General features: G+C 32.2%; 1 protein-coding gene across 3 annotated transcripts in view; it reads left to right on the top strand.

The window, feature by feature from the left end:
- The window catches only part of Khc-73 (Kinesin heavy chain 73), a 208,551-nt gene extending 201,449 nt beyond the window's left edge, over positions 1–7,102 (top strand). For all 3 annotated transcript variants that reach the window (XM_089648833.1, XM_089648827.1, XM_089648818.1), the window contains one exon: positions 1,679–7,102. In XM_089648833.1, coding sequence (XP_089504959.1) covers positions 1,679–1,767 — 89 coding nt within the window. In that variant the 3' untranslated portion in view covers positions 1,768–7,102. The remainder of the gene's footprint in view (positions 1–1,678) is intronic.
- Positions 7,103–15,563: the final 8,461 nt, after the last annotated feature.

Here is a 15,563-nt window from a genome sequence, read left to right as displayed (position 1 = left end):
GGCTAAATTCGCGAAATAAAAAGTATAAACTACTATGATATCAGTGGAAGCGATTCTGTTTTTATCCTGTATATAGTTTTCAAAGCATAAAGGTTAAAATCGTATCACAAAAAAATCCAACATGTATGATATTAGATCATTCTCCGGAGCACGATCAGCAAGATGGATGACATTACAACAGTTAATATATAAAATAAATGTCGATCGTACCCAATCAGGATTTGGTTAAGTTGTCAGCGCAGTGACTCTAGTCTCTGGGAAGAAAGGTTCAATCCTCAGTCAAACCGATACAAAAAAATGTGTATATTTTTTAAAGTTTTAAAATACATTTTAAAAGTTCACAGCACTTAAGAGCTAGTCCCTGGGGAGAATGATTCAATCCTCAATCAAACCAAAACAATGTGTATGTTTTTAAAAACATCTTTTAATAAAAATAGATGTACATATTATAGTAAAAAACATTGTTTTTTATGAGTTGATTTTTTCATCTTTACCCCTGCCTCTCTGACTGTCTAGAAAAAAAATTATCAGTACATGTCCAGATTCATTTTCATTCAACGGTGTCAACAAAATATAATAATGTAATGGATTACGAAGGTCTTTATGGTAAGAAAACACCTTTTGATTATTGTTTTTCGTGTAGGGTATGTATTGAGGTTTAGGTAGAAATAATAAAATCAGCTTAAATGTATATTTTTTAACAGTTGACAGTTTTATAAAAAAATAACAATTTAACTGTTCTGGATAAACGTTTTACGATTTAAACATGAAATATATATATATATATATATATAAATAATATGATATATTATCAAGTAAAAAAAAAAATCATCATTTTTATCCCGATATTTGAACAAAACTCGTAATAATAAAACTAAAAATAATTTTCATCCAGTTCTGCAAATTCTTGCCTGACAGTTGAGCCAGGGAGTATTTTGACAATTTCCTATGCAAATATTCAAGAGGTTGACAAAAGAAATACTTGCGGATCCTCCCAGTGTTTACAAGCTCACTAAGGCATTCGTCCCACGGGTTGGTAAAGAATTGACAAAAACCGAAGTACGGTATACTAAAAGCCCACCGATCCATATATTTGAATTGGGGCGTGCAAACAGTGTAAACAGGTCGGGGGGCGAGCGGGAGCTCATACTTCCCAGCAAGGGAGCAATGTGCTTTCCGTATTCAGCTATCGGTACAAGGTTTCAGTCGGCACTCGATATTTATCGCATCTAATTATCATTTTTATCATTCACATTTATTTTAGTTACAAATGATTTCAAAATATTGTTAAGAATTTATTATTTAGACACATTATTAATATCAGGAAACATTTCCCAACCTCGTCATCACTTGGTGACTGATTTCATTCAGAATTGTTTCTTATTGCTCACATGTACGCGCTATTCGGCCGTCTTCTCAATCTTTTGTCAAATTACAATTTATATTAATATATTAAATTACCTATTACAATAGTACCCTTGAGTCAATTTGACGATGATACGATAATTACATAGGTTATCTGCCGTGTGCAGAGATCATGCAAAGTGTCCCACAACTTTACAGATTCCTTGCCGACCCGTGGGATGACTCCCTAAGAAACACTTCATTGTGTTTTCTATACTCTCACTCATAAATAATTTAGTGAAATGTATCTTTGCCTGTTTTAATTGTTTCCCAGGAGAAGGACTATCCACCCTTCACAGGTCCCGGAGTCGAGGAGATAGCATTAACGCTGTGGGAACTCGTACCGCTTCCAGGAATAAGTGAATATGAATAAAAGGATACCCGCACATGTTCAGACCACCACACATTGACATTATCACGAGTCACCACCTTTTTAGATGCTGACCAGACTTGACATTATACATTCATCATTGATTGCTCTTAGCAAAATACTTTTATTCTGGCATTAGTTATTTTGCGTAAATGGGAAGCAATACCATTTCATTGAATAAATTGGGTCGTTAGATCGGATGCGTTGTTGATTTTTATCAAAGGAGATTATATCATTTGATTTGCAATGCGTTTTGGTATTCTACAATGCATTTTTAGTTGACTTTTCGTTTTTAATTTGTTAATAGATCCTTTATTATGATTTTAAATCAATTATTTTTAACGCAGGTTTGTTATTTTAAATGATTTTTATCAATTATTGTAAATATTAAAATTTATCTTTAGTTTAAGTGCTTTATGTGATTTTATTCTTTGTTTAATACTTTCAACGAAATATTTTAACTTTATTTGTGGGGAGTTTTTGAAAATGTTTTAAAATAAGTGCTCAAGTAGACATTCCGACTTTGTTCATTAAGTATCTCGCATTCCACAGAGTAGGTCCAATGAATGATTTTTTAGTATTCACAAAACTACTGACAAATGTGAGTATGTAGAGCAATATATTTCCAGTATGAATATTTAAAAATCGTTTTTATTTATGATTTTATTTCGATAATATCAAATGAATGTTTAACCACAAACAAATACTTGACGAAAAATTACCAACTTTCTATCTGTCCAAAACTTGTCGCATTTTTATAAATATGTATGATATTTATATTATTCTTTATATTGATTGACTGTTATAGATGAAGCTAACATTATTTGAGCAGATGTTTTTTTTATGTGACTAGAAAATGATTTCATCGCTTATGTCTGTGATTTTGACTTGCATAATGTTAAGTTTTTATTTGATTTTAAAACCTGTGTGAATATTATGCTTTTGCTTATTTTGTATAAATGTTTTTATCTGATTTATATTAAATTTTGAAACTCCTATATCAAAATAATAAAGCAATACTGTAGATTTATGGATTCCTTCTTGCCGTTTAAATGCAAATGAAAATGTAAAAAAGTGTAGAAGTGATGAAGAGATGAAATATAAAAGGTTGCTAATTACTATCTGGTGTGAGAGTGTTTAAGAAGTACTGCTTGTATTATTAGGTTTTTGGTGCTTTTATCATACCTTTTGTTAAACTAGGAATACGGTGACTTCAACGGCCAAAAGCAACTATGGACCACTTTAATGACCCCATGAATCTTGCTACCTATTTTAATTTGGTAATCATAATGGATTTGTTGCGCACAGCTAAGTGAATTACAGCAACATTGTGATAGAATTGAGATATAAATGTTTGAAAGCTAACATTACTTGATGAATGTCCTGATTAAATGTATTGATGTAAGATTACCTTTGCATTTTAAACAGATATTCGCTATTGCCCAATGCCCATAAGCTCCTTGCCTTCTCCTGATTTGATTGGCCAACTCTATTGGAAAGTCCCTTCTACATTACGTCATGTCACGTTACACATCACTACTGCCACAAGGGGTACGTGGTGACGGTGTTCCACTTTCGCCCATTCGAGAGATGTATTTACACTTTTTATACAAATATTCTATTTGGATGATTTACCCGACTGAGCTAAAGAGATAAATCCTTGAGTAAGTGTGACTGTTGAGCAAACAGCTTAGTTCTATAACCCCGTTCTATCCAAACGGTAGAATATTGTCCTTTAGTTGTAAAACAATTGTATTTGTTTAATAAGTCCATTCAACCCTTCGTCCTTACAATCATCCGTATTATTCTAAGGTTATGGGAATTTATATTAATAATTATATCAAATATACAGCAATGTTTCCTTTCTGAGTGAAATCTTATAAAAATAATATTAAAATATGATATTTTGTGTCATCTAAGAAATATACACTTTTGAAAATATATTTGAGTAAAAATTGTCTTGAATAATTCCCATCTGAATATTTTCCATCCAATCTTACAATAATTTTTCATTCATGTGTATGACATAATTTAAAAGTAACTTGATTATATATAAAATAATATGTACGATTGATTACCTGCGGAGCTAAAGTAATGATAGATAGTAATAATATTGCATATTTTGTCCAAGATCGATATGTAGTTAACTTTGGTACCCACGCTTACATTTATTATATGCACTCTTGCGTAAGTATTCATTACATATAATGTAAAAATAATAAAATTACTTGTTTAGGTGAATGCTTATCGGGTGATTTGCGGCCAACTTTTATCTCACTATTAATACATATTATAGTCAATTTGGGTCTTTATTTCTTCATAACTTTAGTAGATGGTAACTAACACCAATGTACTTTATCATTATGCCTGTCAGTTTCAATACATACAACACAACTCATTCTTAGGCAGTGATGTAATAGCTAGTCTAAATGTTTATTAACAATTTTGAGGTTTTAGCAGTATGTATTTTCTTAGTATAGACACAAAAACAGTATCCCTAAAAATATGTTTCAACTAATTAAACCATCGGCTGCGTTGCGCAATCATCTAATCGTTTGACTTTCAGACTGGAGGCTGCGGGTTCGATTACCATTGCACATTTCATTTCATTTATGATTGCTGGCTGTTTGGGTGTTGTGATATTGATTGTTAAGTTTGATGGAGCAGTGTGCCAACTGACTCACGCAATGGTTTTGTCCGCTGTACGCCATGTCGCCAGCTTACAGTTATTATTGTTGCCGCGTCGAATGTCTACCTGAATCATGTGGCCTACTTGGAATCCGTAGTTTGAAACATTTTTTTAAGGAAACTCTGTATATATTTCCGTCACATTTCCTAGGAAATCTTGCGTGTCACATTGTCATATAGTAGCCAAATACGGTGATGCATTCAGTAATATGCATGAATTTAGTAAAGCTGTGTGCTTTCACAAATAATATAGATTTAAATTGGTTTGTAGAAACCTATCAAAATATAGTTTGGTTGTGCAAGACTTTATTTTAGTTTTTATCTATAAAAAGTATACTTATACATATGTGTGAATTGATGTCAGTTGTCACAAATTTTAAATTAAATTGGTTCAAAATAGAAAACATATAATAATAATTATGGTTTGTTAATTTTCCTGTAAATTTTGAAAAGCAACTCATTTCCTGTATCAAGTGTTTCAGCCCAATGAAAATCCATTTATTTTATTTTTTTATCATCTTATCTGAATGCCAAAATGAAGCATAATTTTCACCTCATTAATCTAGTATTTTTAGTTTGATAAGTTAGTTTAATTTTGGCACTCTGATTTTATTTCTAGTAGTGAATAAAAACAACAACAAAAAGTTGAATTTATAGAAGAATTATTATTGGATATGCAAAGCTACTTGCTAATTGATATTTTTATAATTAATCGGAGACATCCAAAATCAAGTTGCCCATGTGTAGTATCTATTTTATTTAAATGCAATTATATTTAAGATAATCTTCATAATGCAGCTGTCAATATTTTATATTATGGTGTCAAAATACACTTATGTCCTTACAGCTAAATTCTATGTTAGATAAATTCTTGTAAATAAAATAGGTTTAAGTGAAATAATTTTTAATTATATGTTTGACATGTAGGGAATATTTACAAATCAAAATAATATTATGCTTAAAAAATTAAACTCAGGGTGCCTGACATCTTCAATGTAAATTAAACTCAGGGTGGCTGACATTTTCAATGTAATTTAAACTCTGGGTGGCTGACATCTTCAATGTAATTTAAACTCAGGGTGGCTGACATCTTCAATGTAATTTAAACTCAGGGTGGCTGACATCTTCAATGTAAATTAAACTCAGGGTGGCTGACATTTTCAATCTAATTTAAACTCAGGGTGGCTGACATCTTCAATGTAAATTAAACTCAGGGTGGCTGACATCTTCAATGTAAATTAAACTCAGGGTGGCTGACATTTTCAATCTAATTTAAACTCAGTGTGGCTGACATCTTCAATGTAAATTAAACTCAGGGTGGCTGACATCTTCAATGTAAATTAAACTCAGTGTGGCTGACATTTTCAATGTAATTTAAACTCAGGGTGGCTGACATCTTCAATGTAAATTAAACTCAGGGTGGCTGACATCTTCAATGTAAATTAAACTCAGGGTGGCTGACATCTTCAATGTAAATTAAACTCAGTGTGGCTGACATTTTCAATGTAATTTAAACTCAGGGTGGCTGACATCTTCAATGTAATTTAAACTCAGGGTGGCTGACATCTTCAATGTAAATTAAACTCAGGGTGGCTGACATTTTCAATCTAATTTAAACTCAGGGTGGCTGACATCTTCAATGTAAATTAAACTCAGGGTGGCTGACATCTTCAATGTAAATTAAACTCAGGGTGGCTGACATTTTCAATCTAATTTAAACTCAGTGTGGCTGACATCTTCAATGTAAATTAAACTCAGGGTGGCTGACATCTTCAATGTAAATTAAACTCAGTGTGGCTGACATTTTCAATGTAATTTAAACTCAGGGTGGCTGACATCTTCAATGTAAATTAAACTCAGGGTGGCTGACATCTTCAATGTAAATTAAACTCAGGGTGGCTGACATCTTCAATGTAAATTAAACTCAGTGTGGCTGAAATTTTCAATGTAATTTAAACTCAGGGTGGCTGACATCTTCAATGTAAATTAAACTCAGGGTGGCTGACATCTTCAATGTAAATTAAACTCAGGGTGGCTGACATCTTCAATGTAAATTAATCTCAGTGTGGCTGACATTTTCAATGTAATTTAAACTCAGGGTGGCTGACATCTTCAATGTAAATTAAACTCAGGGTGGCTGACATCTTCGAAATGATTTAATTATTTTGGCTTATTATTTTTATTGAAACTGAAACACAAAAATGATTATATTATTTTTGTTTTTGACCTTATTTGATTAGTTATTACTGCGTTAAAAAATAGTGGGTAGTACATTTTTACAAACAAAAAGTAGTATAACCAATAATCGAAAATATTTTCATAATTCAATTCAAATGTTTTTTTGAAAATTCGATCATTTCAGTACTTAATAAATAAGTTTTTGATTGTAATACTTTTCCAGTAATTTTTTTTTGTGTTGAATAATTTTCAATATCAAATTTGTTTATATTAACTGTTTTGTTGGCATGGCTGGCCATGGTGGCAAACAGTTCTACTATGTTGACATTTTCATATTTCTTTATACATTTATGATTGAATCGATTTGTGAATACTGTGTTTTTATTAATTTTCTTTGCATTTTAATGAATGTATGTAAATTATGCAGCAAAATAAATTAATGAACTTTCAATGTATAGTATACATATTTAATCTTTTATTTTCCTCCTCAACTTTCCTAGAATACCTTTCTTAGTTTCCACATTCCATATTCTCTTCCTAGAATACTACCAATAATAATAATAGAATTTCTGGTACATAGATACTTCTGGAATAGTGCTTAACAAAGTGTACTCCGAAAAATCCTACATTAGTGGCTTTCACCAACCAAAAACTGAGCGAATTTAATCCAAGTAAAAAATTACTCTCTGCATAAAACTTAAAAAGACATAGATAATTTTCACTGTTAATTATTGGAAAATCATGTTTATCACATCTATTATGCAGTTATCATGGGTTTAAAAAAAATATGTTACCAAAACCTTTTAAGAACCTAGCACCATCATTCACGAAATCTTCAACAAACCTCAACATCATGTTAATTAATCAACTCGACTCTAAAACAATACTCCTTTACATTCATATATACAAAACACAATAAATAACAACTAACGCATGTATGGAAACACTAGATCTCAGGGTAAAAAATATATCAAAAAAAAAACTACAAATACAACATTTGGGCAAAAAAACTTCCCATACTATGATAAACACAATACAACAAAATGCCACTCACATTCAAAACTAAAGAATATTTTAAAATTTTAATCTGAAATAAAAAGCTGTATGCAAAACATAGGGAGATCAGAAATAGATAATATACCGTCCAGAGATGTGCAAAATGGGTACCCAAAACCATTTGAAATGCAAAATGGAAATGGGTCAAAACTTTTCCATTTGAAAATGCAAAATGCAAAATGGTTTTTAGAAAAGCATTTCAAATGCAAAATGCAAAATACCTATTTTCAAAATGCATTGAAAATGCAAAATGGTTTCTCAGGTCAAACAATTAAAATAATTATAGAATTTTTAAACAATTTTGTGATTTAATAATGGACATCAATGTAGAACAAACATATTACATGATGGTAAATCCAAAAACACCACGACTACAGATTATGAAACCACAAAAAATTTGCGCGGGACTAATGTTGCCAATGTAAAAACATAGAAACTGCTATCTAATATTTAATATTACAGCGTCATGGCCCCATGTTCAGTATTTGAATCAGTATTTTTTGCAATGGTATCACTCAATTGCCAGGGCTCCTACCAGGGAGCAACTTGACAAATGTAAATTATCTCTCATAGCGAGGTTGAGGACCGACTGATATTTGGGGCTTATGAAAAAAAGATGAGTGGAGATAGTAGGAAGTATGTTGCAAAAAAGCATTTAAAATGGAAAATGCATTGAGAAAAGCATTTAAAATGCAAAATGCAAAATGGTTTTTAGAAAAGCATTTAAAATGCAAAATGGAAAATACCCATTTTGAATTTCCATTTGAAATAGGTTTATTTGAAATAAAGCACATCTCTGATACCGTCACCAAATACAGACTGAAACCACTTAACTGAACAAAAAACACCATATAATATGTTTATAAATATTTCAGAAAAAACACAATTTAATATATTTATAATTACTTTTATATTCCAAGGCCGAAGGATTAATTTCTTCAAATAGTACACATCATTGAAGAAGAAGATTATATGCATTGACATCTAAAGGAGAACAAGACACAGAAAAATAAAATGAAAATATCTTAAATCTTGTGCCATCTATGGATGAACTCTTACACTAATATCAAGGTTAATACAGAAAGTATCAGAAAATTGTTTTATTGTAATTAATTTATTTGTAATTCCGTGTTGAGTTTGTGTTTTTATTGTTTAAATTTTAATTTTTTAATTTAATTGTGTTTTTATTGTTTTAATTTTTTTATAGATTTCGTGATTTATCAAGTTTAATAACTGTGTTCATTCGAAAAGTTAATTTCTGATCGTCTCTCTAAAAATAATAATTTTATTATAAAGAAAATTAACAATATTTGTTTTTGAAATGCAATGATCTTGAGGTATGAGTATTTTATGATAACTTTCAGCTTCACAATAATTCCTAAAATTATTATAATAACACGTGGGTCTGCGCTTAGTTATTACTGAAAATTGTGCTATTTAATTAGCCAAGAGCATTATTTACAAAATGTGTAAATTTTGACATATTTTTGTTGAAAACTTAAATTTCGATTTTCCCAAAATTCGTGATTATTTTGTCTTATCACGTCCTTACACATTTGGTATCAAATCCAGTCACCTTGTATCGGACGTGTTACACTGTAACGCATTAAATCCACCCTCGATCAAGGCAGGCTAAGCCCCGCATCGACTTATTCGAGTCCTTTAGCTCCTTTGCATATTCAATACGAATCGTTCCCACTAAATCATAGACCAAGTTCGCACCATCCCACGTCGGGTGCGCTGCTTATCCAGGCCGGACATTTATCTGCGCCGGTGTGGTTGAACCCGATTTCGCCATTCGCGTCCGCGGTCGCGTGACCGCGCCGGGCGAATCCGGGCACATCTCGTGAATAATGCGGATCGAGTTCGAATCCTGCCCACGCACTTTGGATCGGTCCTAGACGGAAACTGCGTGATCACGATGAATACTTTGCTCCGTGTTCAATACGAATAATTACATCAAATTAACTCCCACCGGTACCGCAAATGGGTTGCTTTCACAGACATAGGAATTAATAGACGAGATGATAATGGCGAGGGGTAAAATCAACTGTTGAAGAACGAAGGGGGTGAAGCTGACTGTGATTCGTCAATAAATCAATCTGACAGTAAATAGGCATCTCGCATTATAATATCACCATTTACTTCTTAAAAGTAAAATCTGCTTTTGAATGAATAGACATTTTTACATGGGAACTTTTATAAATGTTCATAATTTACTTCCCAGCAACCAACCAGCTTTGTGTTTCGCGTCCAGACGTTTCTCGATGTGATAGTATATTATGTTTCCACAACTGATCCATATTATACAATGTGAATATGCTTAAAATAAAGTAAAATAATGCTTATATATGGAATGTAATACGACAATTGGGTTTATTCTCTTTTTCACATCTATTTTTACAAGTTTTCATAGCACAAGTCAACATTTTCCCGTGTTATTTCGTAAAATGAACCGATGATGCCTCGACCATAGTTCGCACAAGAATGATGACATCACGTTTTCAAATTTCACTTGAGGCCATACGCGAGCACAGCCGGCTCCAATGGAACCGGTATGGGGAGTGGGGATAATACGCTTTTAATCACTTAGGGCAGGTCTACTAATATTCATATGTCTATGGTTGCTTTGCAATAAGTTATCAATTTGTATCAAAATAAAAAAAAATGTTATAACTTGTAAGCCTCACAGACGTCAAAGAAAATACTGCGTTCGAGGACCCTAGTGACGATATCGGAAGGCAGGAGTTCGATGGAAACTGAAACTTTCATGAAAGGGATCCGTAGAGGCACCAATTTGTATCATAATAACGATCAAGATAATATTAATTTTTCGAAGAAAAATTCTTCATAAATCTTATCTCTTTATTTATTGAAACGACAAATAACTTTGTTTACTTCACTTTTTATGTATGTACACCATTTGCATGCTTTGTGAACGATGTTCACATCATCAGGATTAAATGTACAGTGATTTAATCTTTGATATAATTTAATATAATCATTGATTTCATTTAAACATTGTAATTTAATTAGAGTGTACATTTAATCCTGATGATGAACATATCGTTCACGAAACATGTAGATAGTGTATATAAATAAAAAAGTTATGCAAACAAAGTTATTTGTCTTTTTAATAAATAATATATATTTACAATTGCCGTAATATAGGTACACATATTTATATACAAGTAGTATTAATATTAATAGAAAACACTCTTGGAATATTTTATCGGAAAATAGAAGTTGTGTATTTGAAATTTTAATGGTTGATTTTATTAATTTTATATTATTTATTAATTCCATCCTACTTTTAGGTGTTCGAGTGCAACTCGGCTTCGCTAGAGATTTGGATTAGAATATGTGGAACAAATAATAAAACATCTTACCTTATCCTCGACGTTATTTTATGGCCGTTTAATAGATGATGCAAAGCTCCGTAGCTCATACTGGAAATCAGTTTGTGATGTGAAAATCGCTGTGTTTACCCACAAATTCCAGAGTGTGCATATTTCAAGCCAGATCCCACCGATCGAGTGATACGGCTGCTTCTTCAGGTATCAGGTATCACCCAGGTTTTCCGGATTACGCATATAAAAATGATGTTGGCTTACTTTTGAGTATTATAATAAATAATACGTCAGGAAGCGCCAAGGAGCGAATCAGTGGATCTAAGATCTATGCATTTGGCCGGTCTTGTTATTGAGCCCTTGTGTTCTAGTTAGTTGAAAGGTAATTTAGTGAGCGGCGTGATGTACGAGTACCTATACTCTCAGCCGGTAATATAATTTATCTGTTCGCGCTGTCGTGTTAGCGTTAGCTGTTAGCTGTTAGCTGTTAGCTCCAGCCGTTAGCTCCAGCCGTTAGTCCCAGCCTCTGGCGGTGGCAGGACTGACGGTGGCGGGAATCCTCCGTCGCAGCTTCGCATAAACTATCAATTATTGTAGGTGGAGAGAAAATGATTAATTTTGTCGTTTCAAGAGCATGCAATTATTAATGATTTAATTTAACATTGGAATTGTTTGCTTATTATTCAACTTTAGTCTTCCCGAAGAAGTGAAAAAAATACCAGATTTTATTTTATTCAAAAAGAAGGTCAAATTTATCTTTAAAAAAAATTAATATCACCTATCAAATGTTATAACTTCAATTCATGTTACAACCAAAATTAACGTCACAATCCTCTTTTAAGTTTATATTTATGTACTGTAATAATGTTAATTACTGATATAAACATGAAATAATTGTCCTCCTACGCCAAGCTCAAGAGCTAGCACTCTTCATTGGAGTAGAATTTCAACAACATATGTTTTACACTATCTGATAATATTATTACTTCAGCGTCTGGACGGTGTAGGCCCTGTGATTGGTCAAATTCAAATTGTGTTTAAATAAGACTTTAAAGATTAAGACACCATTTCATACTGAAATAGAATCGCCACATGTAATACGATATTTCTTAAAAAATATCGTTTCTGCTTATACAATTTTTGGATAATATCGAAGAAAATATGTCTTAGAAAGTTCATAATCCATTGGATTAATTACATTACAGTGAAAATTATCCACAATTACGTGATTACGTTTGACGTTTGACGAATAAAGCACGCGTTAATTCAATATGGCCGATACCCGAATACGCATCGCGGCTAGGTGGCCGACAGAGCGCCCCTCTGGCGGCGAAGAAACGAATCAAATGACTGGCGCGTATATTTAAATATGCAAAATTACTTGAACATCAAGTGTTTAATAATAAGATTTCTTCTGGAAGTTTAGTTCTACTTTGCAATGGCATTTTTCATTATTATTTATAATTTTTTTTTTGCTTACTAATTACATCTGATTTTATATTGACATGTTTTCTAATTTCTAAAATTTCTAAATTATTTATTTGCGATGCTTTAATCCTGAGTGAAGTATTTTAAGACCTGAATTTTTATCGAAAGTGTGATTCAAAAGATGATTTGCAAACTCATATTCACTATTTCCATTTAGAACCCTGAGATGTTTTTTAGTTCTGACTTCAAAGTTTCTATTGGTTCTACCTTTGTAAAATAAATTACAATCCAGCCCAATTGAGTTTATAAACTCCTGATTTTTTTGTTTGATTTTCGCAATCTATATTATTAAGAATATATTTATTCATTCTGTTATTAGTGTAAAACGCCGGTTGAATAGTACCAGGAATGTTTATATACATATATAATTTTAGAAGTGTCGTTATCCACAAACAGAATTCTACGCCATTGTTTATTTATATCTTAAGAACTAGGGTAAAAATACCGTTTGAAGATAATATGTTTAATTATTTTATTTAGTATTTCAACTATCAATTTATTAGAATAACCGTTATTAAATGTTATTTGTCTTATGAATATATTGTTTTATGGTTATATGCAAAAAAAAATTTCAGGTCTTAAAATACTTCACACAGGATATAAAGCATCACAAATAAATAATTTCGAAATTTTAGAAATAAGAGAACATGTTTATAAAAGTAGATGTAATTAACAAGAATTTTTTTTTATAAACTTTCTTTTAAATATTTTCCCACTTAACTGGTCTTTCATATTGTAATTCCTAATTCTTATAAACCCAGCCTACTCTTACCCCTCCCCCCTCCTTCCACTTCTTTTTTCCAATTGTAATCTATATTTAATTTTTGACTTCGGTGTATACTTCGTTCATGAAACATGTATTGGTTGTATATAATAAAGTGAAGTTAAAAAGTTATTTGTTTTTTAATAAAATAAAGTTTAATCGGATAACATTATTTTATCTATTTCCATTGTATATCAATGCATACGTACATAATAAAATGTAAACATTATATTTATTTATTAATTGGACAATTTGCATGGCGCCGCTTTTGTGAGATATCACCTCAGGGGCGCTATATTGTAATAATCTACCTTTATATATATATAGATTTTTACTCTCCTGATGAAGGTGTATATATAATCTAACTTTAAACTTTATTAGATACAGTAACAGTTTTAGGAAAAGAATTACCACCAGTTGGAGTAAAATTCACACCTTTTAATTAAACCGACTGCTAATCACATTGCACAATTACCCTCCTTTTATCCATAAACACGGGTACAATTAATCAATATGTAATAATGTATTATTTCAGTCAACTTTGTTGTAACTATCTTTAATTGTTGTGACAAACTATACGATATTGATTCAACTTATAGACATTGACGGTTGTAACACATATTTAAGCACTGCAAGTCTCCTATGAGCAAATTATATTAGGTACCATAACAGTTAATATCAGTTGTAGACATGTAGTCAATAATAGTGTTTCATTTGAAATAATCCATCACAAATACGTAAAATTTCATTTAGTCAAACAACTGTCATTCTTATTATGCCTAAATTGAGCATGTTATTATTCATTAACTCCTTCCTGTTCCGTGTTTTAACAATATATACTCACCCTCTCTCTGTGAATGACCTAATATCTATCTATTAAATGTAACTGTTGTTAATATCACTTAAACTGGGCGCAGCCCAAGCAAGTGCCGCCCGCAGGGCCTAGCAGCAAAAACCCGCGGAGCGGGTTTTTAACTGCTAGTTACTTATTATTACCTTATTTTGTGTACAATGTAACAATGTTATAAGTTAAACAATAAAAAATAAAAAAATTAAAAAATTATTTATCATTGTTCCATATCGTAAAGCCTTTTCGTAAGGTTGGTCCAATTTCTATTTTTTTTACTAAACAAACATGTCTATTTAAGAGACCGAAATTGAACGTGCAACCCTTGCTTTTGTTCCATGGGATATTTTTCTTCAAGCCTCTCCCAGCCTTTAATACTTTCTACCCACTTTCAACCCTATCAGTATTTACTAGTCTCTTGCAGCCACGTCCAGCCTCTCAGCTTCTCATATAATCCAACTTTGATCTATGTCTTTTCCAGCTTCTTCCTGCCCTCCTATCTTCTTTGAGCCATATCTTTTCCAGCCTCTTCCTGCCCCTCCCTGCCTAATTTAACATTTACCAGCCTCGCCCTGCCCTCCCAGTTTCTTTCAACCTCGATCCCAACCAATTTTGTCGATTCGTCGATTGGCCCTCGCGCTGCCGGTTAAGTGAGGTTGATGGGTCATGGAACATATGTCTTGATTATTCCTTTGTCCTCCGTTCCTACCACAATATCTTGTCTCGGACCCTCTATCCTCCGCTTTGGAACTATAAGAGAAGTTGTGTGCCCCCAGTAATTGGAAGACTAGCAGGTTCATGATTTGTTTGACACATTATTAAAATAGACACGCGAAACGACTATTATTTAGTTACGTAGTCAGCGGATAGTCCACTTTGTAAGTGGATAATGATACTAAACTCGTAGTTTGTAATTATTGTAAATACATTGCGAAATGTCAAGTTATTACTAGTCCTCTAGTCTCGTGAAATTGGTTCATTACCGGAAAATTGATTTGAGTGAGATTATTACGCCCTACTACTATTATGTATTTCGAAGTACATTATTACCGTACCGTATTCGAACTTTCGTAGTGTAAGTTTCAGTACTGAAAGACCACCAATCAGATTCTAAAGTTAGCTTGAATTGGTTTTAACAATTGTTAATGACACGATTTAAATAGCCAGGAACTCTCCAATGGCAACCTCCGTGGTCGAAGGATAAGGCCCTCGACTAGCAATCCCGAGGTCGTGGGTTCAAATCAGGGCTCAAGTAAATTTTATTTGATGTTATTTAACGATTTATTCATTCAAAATAATATATAGTAAATTTGCGTCATGTTCCACAGGGAATGTATATACTCTCAGTATCGCCCTGGTTTAAGACCACCATTCAAAATTGAGACGTTGCTTGAAATTGCTTGGTGACCAGATCTGATT

Source organism: Hesperophylax consimilis, chromosome 3, assembly GCF_061612785.1.
Source record: "Hesperophylax consimilis isolate HC1 chromosome 3, BYU_Hcon_1.0, whole genome shotgun sequence".
Classification (NCBI taxonomy): Eukaryota; Metazoa; Arthropoda; class Insecta; order Trichoptera; family Limnephilidae; genus Hesperophylax; species Hesperophylax consimilis.
Note: the sequence above shows the minus strand (reverse complement) of the source record. Positions and strands in the feature narration are given on the sequence as shown.